A 19,863-nucleotide genomic window follows, 5' to 3' on the forward strand; every position below is an offset into this window, starting at 1 on the left:
TCATCACTATTTGATCTTTACGACATTTTCACCACGTCTTAGATTGTGGTTTACCATCTACGTTGTCTAGTATGCTAGTATATGACTGTTTTTTCGATTGTACATTCGAATAGACGTGTCAGTTTTTATACATCCAATATTTATATATTTAGTTTTGATGTTTTATTTGTAATTCTGGTAGGCTATTGTATTATGTCTTATCATTTGTGGTTTTGATTCAATTTGTTTCTATATGTTTAGAAACTACAAATGATTACACCTTTATTAATACAAGTTTATATTAAATAATTTTGTAATGGTTAGAAAGTACCAAAAAAAAACCCAATCACAACAATACTGAACTACAAGGAAAATTCACAACAGAAAGTCCCTAATCAAATGTCAAAATCAAATGATAAAACACATCAAACGAATAGACAACAACTGTCGTATACAACTAATACCACCATTACAAATTTAATTTATATCGAGGCTTTAGAAATTTACTTGTGCCATCAATTTTTGTGGCGTTGATACATTCGTGAGACGCACAGTTCATAATTATATTGGACTGTTGTATATTAATTTAGGGGGTCGTAGTTTTTCTGTGGTTTACATGTTTAAATGTCCTGTTTTTTTTGTGTGTGTATTTCCCTGTCCTGAGAGTTTTTGTATTTATTTGTACTGTGTTCCTGTAACGCAATGATGTCAATTTAGATGTAATTTTAACATTGTCATATAAGCTGGGGATTCAGCTAGCCATAAAACCAGGTCCAACCTACCATTTTTCCTAAAATGTCTTGTAGCAAGTTAGGAATATAGCAGTTGTTATCAAATAGTTCGTTTCTGTGTTTTTATTCGTTTGTGTTGTAGCAGAGTTTTATTTATCTTGTTCCATTGTTTCCCTCGGTTTTGGTTTAATAACCTGGATTTATTTCACTCAAATCGATTTATGACTTTTAAACAGCGGTATAATACTATTTATTGCCTTTATTCAGATGGGTTCCGATAGATTGGCTACTTACAATATAGAAAAGTTACTTGTAATGCAAAACACATCCCTGTAAAGCAAAACAGCTGATTTATTTTAATCTTTATTTATATACATTAAATAGTATACAAATGAAATGCCGGGGAAGAAATACAAGAACACAATAAACATGCGTTTTTCATGTATTTAAGCCCTAATGCTGGCAAATGCTGCTTTATTTCATAAGGTCGTTTATTTGTATCACCCAAAAGTAACTGAAGCCCTCGAAATTATAACTAAAATCCTTAATGTATGTCCAGAAATTGTGCTAAAGATTTTACGGTAAGTACAGCTGCTACAAATAATTTATAAACAATTTTAGATGTTTTGTAAAAATCATGAAATGTATTTCTTTCAGATTGAAGTTAGTATAGTACTGTCAGTCACTACTACCATGATACACTTTTAGAAGACACAAGCCGTCATTAGACACTTAAGACGACACAACCCGTCTTTAGACATTTTAGAAGACACAAGCCGTCATTAGACACTTTAGAAGACACAAGCCGCCATTAGACACTTTAGAAGACGCAAGTCGTCATTAGACACGTTAAAAGATCCAAGACCAGACGCGTATCGTCGCTCACTTAATTTATTCCATGGGAATCCATCCGGGATAGAAATGATCAGAATAGTTCGAATAAAGTTTAGAAAACTCTGACCCAGGCGTGGCCGGATGCTTGTAGTAAACGGTCTTCCCCTGTGTCATCCATCCAGCCATCCAGCCAAATGTTCCGACGGTCATTATGGTATGATTCGTAAGTGTTAACATTGCAAGATCCACTGGTGCGGAATTGCCTTCGACAAGGAAAATATCATCAGTTTGTGGAATATTCTTTTTAGTCCATTTCATTTTAATAGAAAAAATGAGAAATAAACACTTTTTATACAGATTTCTGAAATAGTCCATGGCATGAATTATATACTCTTTTGGTGCATTGTTTTTACCAAATTCATCTGTATCATACCTTTCGAATCTACGTATATGTACCCCTATTGTTGTTATACCTTGATCATTTTTGTGTTTTGAAAGAATATTATGAAACTGAGATTTCGCTTCATGTAAAATATTATCCTGAAACTGAAGTATTTGTCTCAGTTCATTCTCATAGTTTTTCCAATATCTCCAGGATTGGAAAAATCCCAAAAATAATAAATCTTGGTCACTTGGTAAATGTTCTAATTTTTTGTCATATCCGCAATCAAATCCTTTATCCTTTATTAATGGAAAACAACCACAAATACCTGCGTTTAAATCATAATCCTTCCAATGATATGGAACCAATTTGAAATACTGTGTTAAAATATGTTCCCTTGTTAATACCAAATGCATGTTTTTCTTCCGAGCGATAGTGTATCCAAAACAAAAAGCGAACATTTGATTTCCTAATCCTCCAGCGAATTTTACACACACTGATTTGTTTCTTTTGATTCCTATTTTATCCATATGAGCAATCGAACTGCAATTATATTTTTCTGAAAGATCTTGATAGGGTAAATCATGATGAGCAGAATGATGGTAAAAAAATGTATAATAAATCCCTGTTAAAAGCATGCAAATGACTGCAAATTTTTTCGCTGTTCCTGTTAAAGAAAAAAACGAGTTATTCATGGTTGTAATTGGGTTACCAGAACTCTTAAAATTTAGTAGTTTTAAAAAACCTTTTTTTCACATGCATATAAATCAAAAGCACAACGAACTTTACAGAGTTGCTTAAAAATAACCAATCACGCTATCACGCCTTAATACAGGAATATTCTAATGACTTATATTTTCCCTTGTAGCGTTACTCCTGAAACTAACGAATACAAATGACAGACAGTCTAAAGGTCCGCCATTTTCGTCCCAGCTTGCAAAACCAAAATGTTATTACACTAATTTGTAATATAGCAAACTTCAATATTGTTTGAATATATTTCCGCTTCAAATGTTAAGCAAATAACAAACAACAAATTAGTATAAATTCAAATTCAAATTCAAATCTTTATTGCCATAAAACTACATATTTATAATATGTGACACAACATAACAAAATGAAAATTAAAAATAACAACAAGATATTAATGATAGTTCGAAATTTGTAAGAATATGTTCTTCCTCTCACCTTGCCACTATGAATCTAACCCTTTACTTGAAAGTAATTGACTCGAGTACACCATGGTACTTTGACTACGGAGCCAGGCTTTTGAAAAAAAGTGGAAGCCTAAGTAAGGAATTCCTTTTTTCCATAGGCATCTCAAATTCATGCAAGCTTGTATAACTCAAATGGCAACTTAAGTACTACACAGTCTTATCCTGGACGCCTCACATGTATTTCTAAATAAATCCGAATCTTTCGAGAATTTAGGAGGATATCATATTCAAAGGTGACTTTAAACAAAACAGTGACAGCATTTCTTCATAAAACCCTTTTATGGTTCCATTCCTTCCCCCTAAAATTGTTTTAAAACTCGTCTGCAATAAGACACATGTTTAAAACAATTTTTTGAAAACATATTATCATTAAATTGTACTTACTATTTTGTAGGAGAAGACGAAAATGGCCACTTATGTTCCAAACATTTATTTGTACCATTCTTACGTATACTGAAAAAGATTAAAGTCCATAAAAAAGAAATTGCATTCACAGGTTACATATTAAAATAATACAAGATAGAGTCCAACAAGTCAAATTTTTCTTGTCTCTTTATTATCAAATTATTTCAAAGTGTATAGACACGTTAAAAAAAGACACATACATAATTCTAAAAAAAGAATAAATATATATTACAAAACATCTTTGTTAAGACCCTGGTATAAAGCCATGTATTATATTTCTGGAAATTTTTGTATTTGTTTTGAAAGAATAGAAAAGAAGTAGAAAAATAAAATATTTGAAATATATCCTCTAATAAAAAACAAACCTGTATAAAACAAACTTGGACCGAAATTGCCACCCACACCCACACATATATTTGATAGAAAATGTTTACAAAGTAGGTGGTTATATAGGATGAAATGTTTTAGAGATAGTTTAACAACTTACGAACTTTTAAATTTAGAAAAAATAAAAATAAATACACAATCAAAGTCAACAATTTGGAAGCAGTCGAATACAGTTTGATATCGATGCGGATACAAAAAGTATATAAACTATACAGGTCTATGGTTATTTAATACGAGGCTCTAGAACGGAGTTTCTGTTTTCGTATTAAATATTTGTTTATTTGGCCATACTTCGATCTCCATTCCGTATTTTATGTCTTTTTTCTCTTGTCTGTAAACGTCAACCGGTCAATATAATATGTCTATGACTTATATTATTGGTTTTAGCGTATCATGGTTACTGTTCAAAATGTATCAAATTGTTAATTAATTCATTTTGACATTTATTCATCAACTGTTTTTGCATATGTTAAAGTATGATCCTACGCCATTCAAATACATTGATAACTAATATGCGCAATGTAACTTGATAAAAAAAATATTAAAAATTAAATTAGAAGGGTATCTGAATCACGACATGAGAAGGTATATAAGGGGTGCCTTTTGGCTTTATCGGATTTGTAAATATATATATATGGTAATAAAGACATATCTTCACTTCGTCCATTCTCCACTTGTTGTACGTGTAGTAAAAGTCAATTATTACCAATTATGTATTGCTAAATATTATGACCCGTTGTCTTTTAGTTTGTTTTGAGTTCTTATCTTTTGTATAATTATAGAATTTTATAAATCTATAACACACAGGCTTACGAAATTGAAAAAAAATAAAAAAAAAATAATGAAATTACTTACCAAATCTGATCGAAGAGAAAAAACAGCTAACAATTCTCCAACTGGATCCCATATCTATGTAAATTAAAAGAGGCATATCGTTAAACATATGAATATATATATATGAATAAAACTCAATTCTCACGAACTCATTACAGAAGATGTCTTTAATTTGTCTCATTTGAGACTTCAGACATTTTGCAAAAGACATTCGTAATATCCTAGTTTTTCTTGTTTTTGCATCAACATTTTGATTTTATGAATGAATAATTTGACTTTATGAATGAATATATTTTGATTTTATGTTTTCATGAATACATAATCTTTGTTATAAACATGTTTTTGTTTTTACGAACAATTTTTTGTTTTTATGAACTCATTAATAAACATTAATTTATTCTTTATTATAATTTGTTTTTATGGATACATTTTTTGATGTATTGAATATATATTTTAATTCTATAAACAAATATTCGTTTGTACGAACAATTATTTCATTTTATTAACATCTATTTTGTTGGGTTTTTTTTGTGAAAATTGCAGCGTGTGGTCTAGTCGAATAGCTATCAATGTGTCATTTGTACATTGTATACACGTTTTGTGAATTTTTCTTATCAAACGTCGGCTTTGTTTTTAATGGAATCAACATCACTTAAACAAGGCCTCGAATTGAACTTAACATATGAATATAGCCGGTCGATCACAGCAAAAGCTGGATACCAGAAGATGTCATATATGGTTGTGTACAGTTATCACAATTCTTCTTTGTGTTAGAAACTTCGACGAGGCCATACGCATACATAGCGTTGTTTACAGACAATGAAATACACATAATCGAATCAAAGCAACATTTAAATAACCAGTAAAATTACCTGCTTTAAAATTTTCATCGATTCATCTTTCTCTTTTACTATAATACAAAATAGTATATACATGTGCCCCTAACCGGAAGTCAATGCAATATGGCTTTTTGCTCCGTTGGTTGTAACCAGTAAACATTGAAATATACTCTGATAAGAAGTACTGCAACAGTTAATCATATTAAGTCAGAGCTCACGCATCTAACATTACAATAGGCAATAAAAGGTTTCACACTTAAAATGTTGTTTATTTTTACATTTACCCAATGTTCGTAAGTGTGTTTCTCTACAGTTTCATGCTTAGTGAACTCCAATAAAGATTTTTTTAAAGAAATGTCTGTATTTGTAATTATGGTCTAGATCAATGATGAAAACAGCTTATTATGTTTCGTTTAAGTCGATGAGTATCTTTTGAAATAAAATAACATGCTTACCTGGGTAAAATGTACGGTTAGTAGTGTGCATTGTATATTTGCATTGATCGCTGACGTATTTTAAACTAACAAAGCTTTATGATTTCCTTGTGTGTGTCTACAAAGAAATCCGATACAAGCGTTTGAATATCTGATGTAAAAATAATTACCTCTCTATTGTGAGAAGTAGTTTAAATGTATAAAATTAAACAATAATAATTTTGAATTAAAGTCATAAGAAACGAGTGACCGGTGAAAAATAATGTTCTGCCAATTCTTGACCCAATGCATACAAACATCATAAACTTAGTCTTCTGTGTACGAATTTATCATTTTTTTCGTGTAAATTTCGTAAAATCGTTAATTTTTTTTTCAATCAGTCAGTGCTGTTGTGAAAATATGGCAGGTAATTAAAATTCGTGTTTTGAAGACGAAGTTTAACGATTGTCACCTGTTTGTCAACAATCGACAAAAAAACACCAAAAAGCATAGAAATTGAGCACGTGTTTAACATTTAAATTCAGATAATAGTTTATTTTAAGGACACCCATGCGTATTGTGATCACCGGATTTTTACGAGATGGTTCACACTGAGGTCAATTTGCATACGGAAAATATGTCGGGGAATTTCTTCCTGAAAGGAAGCAATAAAAATAAAGTAAACTTCCTCTAAAAATGAATAAATTAAAGAATTTTCTTCAGAAAAAAGTATATGAACATAAGTTTAATAATGAAAACTATCTATTGAGTTATAAAAAAAACGTAGGCATTATTTTTTTTTGATTTGAGGTTTCTAATGACTTTAAGCTAAATAGTATTGAAAAGAATGTATGTTTATAAAATAAACTAACACTTAAAACATGGATTTTGAAATAAGCTTACTCAGTACTTAAATTTAGATAATGATTTAATTTATTTTGTTATACATGTAATTATTTGTTGAAAGTATTAAATAGAAAAATAAATTAAAAAAACAATCTTTGTATTTGATTTATTGTCTTTTTTTCATAAATCCGGTTTCTATTGTAAAAATGCATGTACTAAGTAAGGAATATGACAGTTGTTCTCCATTCGTTTGATGTGTTTGAGCTATTGATGCTGCCATCTGATTAGGGACTTTCCGTTTTGAATTTACCTCGGAGATCAGTATTTTTGTAATTTTACTTTTAATATCCTTGCAGATAATCTTAAAAAAATATATTGAAACCGTCCTCAAACTTTTCAGCAATATCACATGAGGTCTTCCTAATTACCAGATAGGTTTTATAAAATTGATGATGTACTCATTCAAAGCTGAATGATTCCGTAAAAAACACATTTAGTTCTATGCATCCTGGTTCTTATTATGGCTCTCAAAATTGAATTACATTCTTCCATAAACCACATTTCATTAATACATGTTATTTTTGGTTTAATTTATACGTCTAATAATTTACATGATAGGAACTAGCTGGGAATCCGACTTGAACATGTTGTATGTTTGTACTAATAGTATTGAGAATAGAAATTGAGAATGTGTCAAATATACATAACACCAAACAAAGAGCAGAACACAGCCGAAGTCCACCAATGGGTCCTCAACACACCACGAAAATCTCACACCCGGTGGCGGGCTTCAGAATATTTAATTACAAACTTTTAGAAATCTTTTTCTTACTTTTTTGAACTCTTAAGGTAGATTCATGGTGTACTGCCATCTTGGATTGTACAATTACAGTACAAAATCGGTCTAGTTATTTACCCAAATCAACTTTGGAAACAGATTTGCAATTTAATCATGTTAATGGTTAGACTGTTTATCTCTATAAAGAAAACTTGTAAATTTATTGTATTATTCAAAAAGTTTTAACAAATATCAAGATTTTTGGTTTTTAAAATCATTTTTTTTCAAATGAGCCATTTAAGGGGAGATAACTCTTTAAGTACAAAATTTATACTGGACTAATAGGGAAATTGTTTACCTTTACTTGTGGCAAGAAAACAAGTTCGGTGACGATAGTTTTCTTTTTATTTTCTTAAAATATATTATGAAAGGCTATCTTCTAACAATTTATTTCAAAATTCTATCTTATAGAATTTTTTTATGCACTCATATGTATTTTTTCATCATGTTCATGAACAAACTAACCAAATTTAAGCAGTTTTCAACGACTCATAGCTCGAAAAATAGCACAGTGACCCATACTTTTTGTTATATTTTTGAAAAAAGCGTTGTAAGATCTTCATTTTGGCAAATTATAAAAAAATTCTGTCTTAAAAACATCTACTTATGATCTACCTTAAATTATCAGACTTATTACTGAATGTGTACTTGTATAAGCAATAGGACAAATGCCCTGTTACATATTGGTCTTCGGTTTTATAAATATCATTACTTAAACCAGTGAATATTTTGGCATGCATTGAAAAGTAAAATGTAAAGGTTTATGTTATTGTTCATCTGACGATAATGTACATTATTTGTATTATCGAACTTACTGATCTGTATCAACGCCTCGCTTACAATAATGTGGTTCTGTATCTCAGTATAAATGATAAAGAAAAGGTATCTTACATAGTATACAATGGGACTCTATTTCACAAGGTTCTGTGAAATATGGAAAGGAAATATACACTGGTATTTACTATTCGCATAAGACAGATAGAATTGCACTCTTGTGGATACAATCTACCTGTGAAATACCATGTATGGAAAAAGCCAGTACATATACACAAGTCAAAACAGTAGATATAAATAGATATTGATATATATAGACTTGTATATATAGCGATAACTATAGATAAATGAACAAGGAAGTTATAAAGTCATACATTTTTGAATTTTGAAATGGCTTTCCCAAGTTCGATACAAAAAGGTCAAATTCCAGTTGGATGTCAGTTATGTGAAGGTGGAAATAAAATTCAATGGAAATGTAGCACATGTGTGACAAGTGTACAGATTGAATCCATTTAAAGATTGGAAAAGATCATAAAATACTTAACGTTAATGACACTGGAAAACCTGAAGGGTCAAAGGATATGATCATATTCAGTGATATGAAGTGTGAAGAGCATTCTAACCAAGCTTGCTGTTTATTATATCCAAAATATTAAAATTCATATTGAAATATCCAAAGTTTAAGCAACTGATCTTACTAATATTCACCATATAGCAGTATGGATTTCAGATAGTAACAAATTAAAGTTACAACATGTCAAAATTAGGGAAAACAAAACTGAAGTTATAACAATTTTAAACACTAAGCTTTAGAAAATAGTAACTACTCATTCAAATAACATTCTTGTTGTAACAGGTGAGACTAAACTCAAACTAATCAACACCATGACAGGGGAGATAAAAGATTCGTGGTATGATGTAAAACCATTGTTACCAACCAGTATCCATGTGACAAGTGATCACAGAGTCATCATAGGAGCTTGGTCTCCAGGAGAACCTTTCCCTGCCACGGAAAGACGTGTAGTTATTGTATTGGATCAGGAAGGAAAACAACTAAAGGAATATGAACATGATAATCACAACAAACAAATATTTTCTTACCATTGGAGTGTAACTACTGCCAGTACTGGTAACATCTGTGTGGTGGATCTGTCAGATTATGATAGCAGACAGAGGTAGATTAATAATGTTATCACCAGGAGGAGGCATTCTAGGGACGTATTCTGGACACCCTGATGTCAACACTGTAAACAAGCCATTTATGCCTGTAGGAATACTAACAACACCATCAGATAAAATCATTGTTACAGATATGAACAATCATTCATTACATATAATGACTGACCAAGGACAAAGTATAAACTGCTACCATCTCTATGTTATGGGGATTTTACTTCCATACTCTCTTGTTCTGTCTACAACAGGAAGTATCTTTATAGGATGTGTTAGTGAGAAAGGAAGTCGAGACACTACAAAGGCAAAACTTTATGAGTTAAACTATTCTGGATTCTAAAGATTTTCCTTGCTCTGTCTTCATCAGGAACTATTGATATAAGATGTAGTATTTAATGCCAAAGGAAGTCTAGACACTACAAGGCCAAACTTTATAAGATCGAATATTCTGGATTTAGTGATTTTTCTACATGCTTTCTACATGTTATATACAACTCGAACTTTCGAAATAGGATGTAAGTGAAGAAGATGCTTAAACGATAGGATGCGTTAGTGAGAATTGCAGTCCAGAAACTTCACAGACCAACATTATGAGTTGAAATTAATTCTGGATTCTATTGATTTCCCTTGTATATAAGGACCTATCTATAATTTAAGGTGTTGATGATAGCATAAGTTTGAAAAGGACAGATTCTCATGATTCTTAAATTTGATTTAAAAATTAATCTAATAATGGAATATTTTGAAACAAAAGTCAGAATAATATAAAGATACAGAGAAAAAAAGAAGTAAATTTTTGTTTTATATATATATTGTAATTTTACCAGGACAACAGCTATAGACAACAAATTGCAATACCTTTGATATTTGTGTTTTTTTTTCAATTAAATTCTATTTTTTATCTTAGACTAATTCATGATTCTCCCAACATTCCTAATGCTTTTTTGATACTGGTACAGGCTGCAATATCTCATTGTCAGTAGTCATATTATACTGTGTAAATAGAACTAAGAAGATGCAGTATGATAGCCAATTGACAAAGAAATTAACAACTATAGGTCACTATGTGCTTTGAACAATGATTAAACCCATACTGCATAGTCACCTAAAAAAGGATGATAGAAAACTGAAAGAAATTTCCTTTAGAAAGATGACTGAATATATGGTTTGAATATTGATTTCAAACTTTTTTTTTAAATTTTGAGTCCTGATAAAACACCATTCTGTAAAATGCCAATGAAACATAATTTGAATACTTTGAGCATAATAACTGATCAATGTATTATTGATTCAAATTAAAAGATACATAAGCATTTGGAAAGAGAATTTCATATTTATTTTTTTCAAATGTTATATCTCAGAATATGTTCAATGTTAAGTGAAGATAAAGGAGATGATAGGGATGTACTTTAATTGGACAGCAATACAACAACACAAATAACCAAAGTGTACATGAAGAATAATGTGATTGTAAAAGTAACGCTGAAAGTGATGTTTAATACTTAAATTTCAGAGGAATATTGAAAAGACTAATAAATGCAAGTTAAATGAATGACTAAAAAAATTCAATTAAGGGTTACTAAGTATGATATAGGTATGTATTTTACTTTGTACTAGGATTATTATAGTACTGACTGTGGTAAGATGGACATAGTGAGTACACGGATTATTCAGGAATTCACAAGGATAATTACAAAAATCCCTAAAAACAGAGGACAGGTTTATAATAACTGATTATATAGTATCGGTTTTGTTCATTGTTGGAGGCAGTATTGTAATTGATTATACAGTATGGGTTTTGTTCATTGTTCAATGCAGTAATATAGCTGATTATACAGTATGGGTACTAATTGTTGAAAGCAGTATTGTAGCTGACTATACATTATAGGTTTTGATCATTGTTGAAGGCAATAATCTAGATGATTATACAGTATTGGTTTTGTCAATTGTTGAAGGTAGTAATGAAACTGATTAAACAGTATGGGTTTTTTTCATTTGTTGAAGGCAGAAATGTAACTGGTTATACAGTATGGGTTTTGTCCATTGTTGAAGGCAGTAATGAAACTAATTATACAGTATTGGTTTTGTTCATTGTTGAAGGCAGTAACATAACTGATGATACAGTATGGGTTTTGTTCATTGATGAAGGCATACACATATCTGATTATACAGTATGGGTTTTGTTCATTGTTGAAGGCAGTAATGTAGCTGATTATACAGTATAGGTTTTGTTCATTGTTGAAGGCAGTCACATAACTGATTATATAGTATGGATTTTGTTTATTGTTGAAGGCAGTAATTAAGCTGATTATACAGCATGGGTTTTTTCATTGTTGAACGCATTAATGTAACTGTTTATACAGTATTGGTTTTGTTCATTGTTGAAGGCAGTAGTGTAGCTGATTATACAGTATTGGTTTTGTTCATCGTTGAAGGCAGTAACATAACTGATTATACAGTATGGGTTTTGTTCATTGTTGAAGGCAGTAACATAACTTATTATAAAGTAAGGTTTTTTCATTGTTGAAGGCAATAATGTAGCTGATTATACAGTATGGGTTTTGTTCATTGTTGAAGGCAATAACACAACTGATTATAAAGTATGGGTTTTGTTCATTGTTGAAGCCAGTAACACAAATGATTATATAGTATGGGTTTTGTTCATTGTTGAAGGCAGTAATGTAGTTAATCATACAGTATGGGTTTTGTTTATTGTCCAATGCAGTAATGAAGCTGACTATACAGTATGGTTCTTATTCATTGTTGAAGGCAGTAATGAGGCTGACTATAAAGTATAGGTTTTATTCATTGTTGTAGACAATAATTTCACTGATGATACAGTATGGGTTTTGTCCATTATTGAAGGTAAATGTTGTAATGAAACTGATTAAACAGGATGAATTTTGTCCATTGTTGAAGGCATATGTAGTAATGTAACTGATTATACAGTAAGGGTTTTGTCCATTTTTGAAGGCAGTAATGAAACTGATTATACAGTATGCGTTTTGTTTATTGTTGAAGGCAATAAGTTCACTGAGTATACAGTATGGTTTTTTTCATTGTTGAACGCAGTAATGTAACTGTTTATACAGTATGGGTTTTGTTCATTATTGAAAGCAGAAGAGTAGATGATTATACAATATGGGTTTTGTTCATTGTTGAAGGCAGTAACATAACTGATAATACAGTATGGGTTTTGTTCATTGTTGAAGGCAGTAACATAACTGATAATACAATAAGGTGTTTTCCTTGTTGAAGGCAGTAATGTAGCTGATTATACAGTATGGGTTTTGTTCATTGTTGAGAGCAGTATAACATAACTGATTTTAAAGTATGGGTTTTGTTCATTGTTGAAGGCAGAAACATAAATGATTATATAGTATGGGTTTTGTTCATTGTTGAAGGCAGTAATGTAGTTGATTATACAATATGGGTTTTGTTCATTGTTCAATGCAGTAATGTAGTTGATTATACAGTATAGGTCTTGTTCATTGTTGAAGGCGGTAATGTAGCTGACTATACAGTATAGGGTTTTTTCATTGTTGAAGGCAATAATGTCACCGATTATACAGTATGGGTTTTGTCCATTGTTGTAGGTAAATGTAGTAATGAAACTGATTATACAGTATAGGTTTTGTTCATTGTTGAAGGCAGAAATGTAACTGATTATACATTAAGGGTTTTGTTCATTGTTGAAGGCAGTAATGCAGGTGGAGTATTGTTTTATCAATAAAGAAGAAGGGAAAATTACAGAGACTATGAAGACAGTTAGGTTTGTAATTCTAAGAGTTAATTCAGACAGGTTTTTGAAAAATATCCATTTAGGAAATCGATATTAAGTAATCAAATATAATGAAATTAAGGTAAAATGACAAATACATCGACCTCCGAGGTAAACTCAAAACACAATGCCAAAAGCGCAAACACATTAAACGAATGAATACATAACTTGGTACAGGAATTTTGTGTAAAAAATTGTGGATTAAACCTTTTTTAATAGCTAACTAAACCTCTCAATTGTCAGACATAAACTTTCATTTTTTTACAACAATATGTGAACAAAGAAACAGACATACTAGGAAAAAATGTAAAAAAAAATAGGACTACAGCAGTTCACATTTTATCATAATCTTATGCAGCATAAACTTGATTGATTGGTTTTTGGTTGATTAACGTCCAGTGGCAAATATTACATGCCTGTTCAGGACGAGAACAAGTTAGCAATATAAACAATAGATAGGTCCTGTCATAATAGAGGCCATTCGGGATGATGGTCGGGGAAATTTGGACTGCCACTGGAAAATGAGAGTATATTGGATAGGGACAGACATTTTGCCTAGCAACAGGCCACCTACGGACCTGTCAAAGAGTTGTTGCAAGGGTTGCAAGTATGTCATAAAACAAACCCCAGAAAAACATACAGACAAAGCACATTAAATTTAGCAAAAACAAAATTAAATAAGAATACTAAAAAATACCATAGCACTATAATACGGTATGTACAAGTACCAAGTCACATCAAATGGTTATTACCAAAAATAAGCAAAAGAGTAAATGTAATAATTACAAAAACAAATTAAAGTATACTATTACACATTATAAAAATGATGAACAACGTCAGTACAATTATAATGTATAGTTCAAGACCATATAAGTTTGAAGTCAAATCAGATAAACTATTGTGGAATCATACAATTATAAATAAATCCATATGGTGTGGCCAGGATATTCAACAACTTGAATATAACATTTATGTGAGACCTTAGTGGTGATAGGATGATAAGTCACATTAATGTGGTACAAACCATATTATGTACTTTGACCCTTTGACAAACATATACCAATTTTAGCATACAGGAACCATACAAATTGTCACAAAAAAAATCATAAGATATAAAGTGATTTGACAAAAAATTATTTTGATCATTGAGAAACTAAATATTGCCTTAACAGTAAAATGTGATTCAAACATTTAGCTGACTTTTTCATTTTTCAGAGTTATCTCCTTGTAGTGTTTTATACCACATACATAAACGTGGAACTAACGGAGTTTTTAACTGACATAACGAGAAGGTATTATGTCGCAAAGAGAAAGGGTGACCATATAATTTAAAGCAAATCAAAATGAATGTAACCGTATACATGTAGTTTATAGTAGATTCTAGTATTATTTGTCAATCGTTCTTTAAATTTAGTATTGTTCCATCTTGCTGTGAATTATGTATTGTTCTATCATGCTACACATGCAATCAATTAAATTAAAAAAAGCAGATCTAGAGGAGACTTTAACTTACTAAATTGTTCTTTTCTCTCTTTCCGGTTCAGACAAAACTATCCGAAACACTTTATTAAAAAGAATCAAGTAAACACTTTTAATAAGTGGTATGACGTGAGTATTTAAAAAAAAAATACGAATATTAGATTAAGTTGAATCACGCGAACATTTAATTGAGAGATTTACAACAAAGGAAATTCAGTGATCCTAATGCGCATGAAGATTAGTAAACATGGTTAATGGATTCAACTTGATCATCTAAAATTTAAGAAGAAACAAGAATGTGTCCTCAGTACACGAATGCCCCACTCGCACTATCATTTTCTATGTTCAGTGGACCGTGAAATTGGGGTAAAATCTCTAATTTGGCATTAAAATTAGAAAGATCATATCATAGGGAACATGTGTACCAAGTTTGAAGTCGATTGGACTTCAACTTCATCAAAAACTACCTCGACCAAAAACTTTAACCTGAAGCGGGACAGACGGACGAACGGACGAACGAACGGACGAACGAACGGACGGACGAACGGACGCACAGACCAGAAAACATAATGCCCCTCTACTATCGTAGGTGGGGCATAAAAAAAAATACATCCATTATGAGGAAGTATTGGCTCTTCAACTCACAACACCTCACATACGAATCATGCAGTGGTTGAGTATTCAGTGGTAGATCACCAGTAATATCAATATTTTTCTTTGATATTTTGACGTTTTAACTTTGTTCTGCAGAACTATGGACGATTCCTTCCCTCCCCTCCCACGGACATCTGCAAATACTCTTTCTTCTAGTCATTTACCATCACTGATTTTCTATGTTAACCCACTCAAGCTTTTTCGCATCAGGAACATTCACAAAGTTTTGTATTTTATCATTATTTTATAGCAAGATATGAATAAAATAAAACAAAGTAATTCAAATACAGTTTGTCTTTTTCATTTTTAGCCATGGCGTTGTCAGTTTGTTTTAGATTTATGAGTTTGACTGTCCCTTTGGTATCTTTCGTCCCTCTTTTAATTAACTTTTACCTTTAACATGTTTAATTATGAAATGTAGTTCAACAGGATACACAATGTGTTGGATGGATGTTTATGAAAAGTGTCGAGAGATAAGATGTGTCAGTAGCCTAGACTTAAAAATAATCTTCATAACATTATATATATTTTATAATATAACAGACTATTGCTTCAACAATGTTCAATGTTACAGCTATGATGAAAAATTTAATTTTCTTCAGTGTACGAATTTTCTTTCTAACACATGGTATTCATAGTCAATATTAACAAGTTTTATCCATTTTTAAAGAGTTCATAGATAGACATGATAGACGAATTGTTTATTTCTATTCTTCAAATCAGTGAATAAATTAGGTATAAAACCAAGAAAAAATAGACATGATTGACAAATATTCCTATGACTCAAATTCGACATATCATTTTCTGTTAATGTGGAAGTTAAATCACAATCTAGATTACTGCATTTCACGGGGCTGTTACACAAATCCTCATTGCAACAGTATCTACACATAGCACCCCATCTTTCTCTATATCCGGTTGTTGGTGATCTCTGCCAAGTGCTGCATCCCTTTTCACAGCCATCATAGTGTCCGCTATCTCTTTCACATCCCACATATGCTTTTGGAATAGACGAAGGTAACACTTTCCCTATTGAGATTCGACAACGTTGCCCTATTGGACAAGTAACCCGAGTTAAGTTCGGTTCTTTAATGTACTCACTATTTTCGAATCTGTAGAAGCCCTCGTCTCTATGGAAACATTCTAGTTGTTTGTTTGATGATGTATACACTGATAGCCAGTCTGACATAGTCCAAGTACCAATACTATAACTTGACGTAATACTGTCAAAAAGTTTCAAGGTATGTCGTTCATAGAATTCGTTTGACAGAAAACAAGTAGAGTCACATGTTGTTGTTTTATTGTTACATCCGGTTGAGGAACCACTCCAGCAAGTATCAGTTTCTAGACGAAGTTGCGCAGAGGCACAAATATGAGATCCATTATATGCAAATGTAATTTTTTGTGTATTTGAACGAGATACAGTAACACTGACCACATATGATGAAATATTTCCTCCAAACGTAACCCCTGGTACGATTTTGGGAGCACTACTGTATGGAACTCCATTTGTTACACTGCTATACAGATGTTCGATATTTAATTTTACAAAAAGTAGCGAAGTTTCCGTTGTTTCATCAACTGTTGTATTGCACTCAATCGGTGGCACATCTGCTGTGGCAGAACATACAGCAATCAAAGTTATATGTACCAGGACAAGCGTACAGAAAATTTTATCCATCGTATTTTACTTTTTGTAAGCTGTTAGTTTTATTTTTCTGAAATTAGAAAAATATGTTTTAAACACGAACATAACTACTAGTATTACGATTGTAGCGAAATCAGACTAACACGGAATCCTTTTCCAACTTAAAAAAATAACGGTTATTTACAGTATGTACAGCATATCAAATAAAAAAAATTATCACATTAGAATACTGCTAAATAATCCGTATAAACTAATATCACTTCTATACTATTGACGCTACTATTTCTACAATGATATTTATTCACCAAACAAGTAACAAAAATCTTAGCTTATATACCAAATTCATTCTAATTCTAGAATCATCTATAGATAACTAGCAAATAAATAAATAAAACTATTTTTATTACATTGTACAAGGTAAATTCCGGAATATGTAAACACTTTCTGAAACATAAATATAATTAGTTATCAAAGGTACCAGGATTATAATTTAGTACGCCAGACGCGCGTTTCGTCTACATAAGACTCATCAGTGACGCTCATATCAAAATATTTTAACATATAATTTTTTCTAATTTGTCAAGAATGTTTTAGAACTTAAAAAAAATAATGTACATTACAGAAACAATGACAAAAAAGAAATTCTAGTTGTTTACTTACTACTCTTATGCAGTTATGATCGAACTAATTTATCATTATTTACATTTTATATTATACTGTTAGGTACATGTACTCAATAGTACTTGTAAGATATCAACATTATCCGGAAACTACAGGAAAATTCATGTCAACACTAAATTACGCATCATATAAAATTTTGATAATAAAATTTAAGATTATTTAAACCTGTCCAGTGATATCCAGTACTGAATCAAATTCAAATTCAAAATCAAATTAAAGGGATAATTTATCCTAAACTGTTGTTATGTCTCTTATTTTAATGGTTTTTTTTTACATAAACATTTAGAAAGTGGTTTTTTTCTAATACAAAACAGGGAAATTGCACTCCTTGATGACGATTAATCACCAGTAAATAGATATCCGAGGACTGTTGTTTGTGATGTAATAAAACATTGTTATATTATAAATCATTGTACGCAGTTTACTAGAAGGCAGTTTTATTTGCTGCAATATATATAGTGTATATACATATATGTATTTCCGGATTTTGCTTTTTATCATTAAATAAAGTGCGTATAAATACTATAAATAATAATTAATTGTACTGTCTATCTGTAAATTAAGAAAATATGTTGTTTTACCAGAGTCAATTTTGCAAGATTAACCGAAACGTAGAAAAGAAATGATCGGTACTTTAAAATTAAAAATAAGATCAGATTCTATGTAATAGTTAAAAAATAAAACCAAGAGTTAAATATATATTTCCTATATAGTTATCAAAGGTACCAGCGATTATAAATGTAATACGCCAGACGCGCGTTTCGTTTATATAAGACTCATAAGTGACGCTCAGACCAAAAAAGTTATAAAGCCAAACAAGTACAATATTGAACATGTTGAAAAGCATTGATGACCCAAATTTCCAAAAACTGTTGTACCAAATACGGCTAAGGTAATCTATTCCTGGGGGGAAAAATCCTTAATTTCAGCTGACCTCTAAACAGAAATGTGTACTAGTTCATTTCATTGTTTTGTTAAGTTAGACATGAATATTGAAAAACAATTACAAAAATGGACATCATGATGTGTTTTCTAAAGGAACCTCTGAACATGAATCCATGAAGGCAAATATCTTTGTTTATAGCTGATATGATTTCACACAAAATAATGCTAGCGTATGTTAAAATTTAAAAGTTGTTCACTCGTTTACTTTTCGGTACTTACACATCGTCGGCTTTTAAATATTTGGCTTTGAATGTTCCTGATGAAGGTAATTCAAGAAACTCACTTCGGACACATCAAATTATTAAACGTGCTGTTTTCAATTAACTTTGTACCAACCATAGACACGTTTACTGTCTGTGCCATCACATATGTCGTTATATTACACAATTGCCATTAATTCTTCTCTTAGATCCGTTTATTTCCACGAAGCCAGCAACAAAACAACTTTCACACAAAGGAAATTTTGAGATAAACATATGGGGTTGACCGGCAGGGGCGGATCCAGCCATTTTAAAAAGGGGGGTTCCTAACCCAGGACAAATTGCATGTCCCCATTCAAATGCATTGATCGTCCAAAAAAATGGGGGGGGGTCCAACCGCCGGAACCCCCCCTCTGGATCCGCGCCTGGCCGGGATATTTAATAACTTGAATATAACATTTATTCTAGTCTGAACATAGTGATAAGACAAACAACATTCAGATGCAGCTAACGAAACCGATGAGCATGTGTTCAAAAAGAGGGACGAAAGATACCAAAGGGACAGTCAAACTCATAAATCTAAAACAAACTGACAACGCCATGGCTAAAAATAAAAAGACGAACAGAAAAACAGTAGTACACACGACACAACATAGAAAACTAAAGAATAAACAACACGAACCCCACCAAAAACTAGGGGTGATCTCAGGTGCTCCGGAAGGGTAAGCAGATCCTGCTCCACATGTGGCACCCGTCGTGTTGCTTAAGTGATTACAAATCCCGTAAATAGTCTAATTCGGTAGGTCATATTCATTAAAGGGAA

General features: G+C 31.2%; 3 protein-coding genes across 5 annotated transcripts; 1 reads left to right on the top strand and 2 right to left on the bottom strand.

Annotated features, from left to right (window-relative positions):
• Positions 1 to 1,060: 1,060 nt before the first annotated feature.
• LOC139488925 (galactoside alpha-(1,2)-fucosyltransferase 2-like) lies at positions 1,061 to 15,021 on the bottom strand. Of its 3 annotated transcripts, XM_071274900.1 has the most exons (6): positions 14,947 to 15,021; positions 6,064 to 6,160; positions 5,642 to 5,792; positions 4,791 to 4,844; positions 3,528 to 3,596; positions 1,061 to 2,593 (listed from the first exon to the last, which is right to left on the bottom strand). In XM_071274900.1, the coding sequence occupies exons 4-6, from the start codon at positions 4,840 to 4,842 to the stop codon at positions 1,602 to 1,604; spliced, it is 1,113 nt and encodes a 370-aa protein (XP_071131001.1). In that variant the 5' UTR covers positions 4,843 to 4,844; positions 5,642 to 5,792; positions 6,064 to 6,160; positions 14,947 to 15,021; the 3' UTR covers positions 1,061 to 1,601. The 3 variants fall into 3 exon arrangements, with proteins under 3 accessions (XP_071131001.1, XP_071131003.1, XP_071131000.1); XM_071274902.1 differs by lacking the exon at positions 6,064 to 6,160; XM_071274899.1 differs by lacking the exons at positions 5,642 to 5,792; positions 14,947 to 15,021 and adding an exon at positions 8,321 to 8,694 and having other exon boundaries at positions 1,285 to 2,593; positions 6,064 to 7,710.
• LOC139490135 (uncharacterized) lies at positions 9,666 to 9,992 on the top strand. Its single transcript, XM_071276986.1, has one exon. It carries the CDS (start codon positions 9,666 to 9,668, stop codon positions 9,990 to 9,992), a length of 327 nt encoding a protein of 108 aa, XP_071133087.1.
• Positions 15,022 to 15,942: 921 nt separating the features above from the next.
• LOC139488926 (uncharacterized) lies at positions 15,943 to 18,165 on the bottom strand. The gene is made up of 2 exons (XM_071274903.1): positions 17,875 to 18,165; positions 15,943 to 17,284 (listed from the first exon to the last, which is right to left on the bottom strand). The coding sequence occupies exon 2, from the start codon at positions 17,245 to 17,247 to the stop codon at positions 16,240 to 16,242; it is 1,008 nt and encodes a 335-aa protein (XP_071131004.1). The 5' UTR covers positions 17,248 to 17,284; positions 17,875 to 18,165; the 3' UTR covers positions 15,943 to 16,239.
• Positions 18,166 to 19,863: the final 1,698 nt, after the last annotated feature.

This window comes from Mytilus edulis, chromosome 9 (assembly GCF_963676685.1).
Source record: "Mytilus edulis chromosome 9, xbMytEdul2.2, whole genome shotgun sequence".
In the NCBI taxonomy this organism is placed as follows: Eukaryota; Metazoa; Mollusca; class Bivalvia; order Mytilida; family Mytilidae; genus Mytilus; species Mytilus edulis.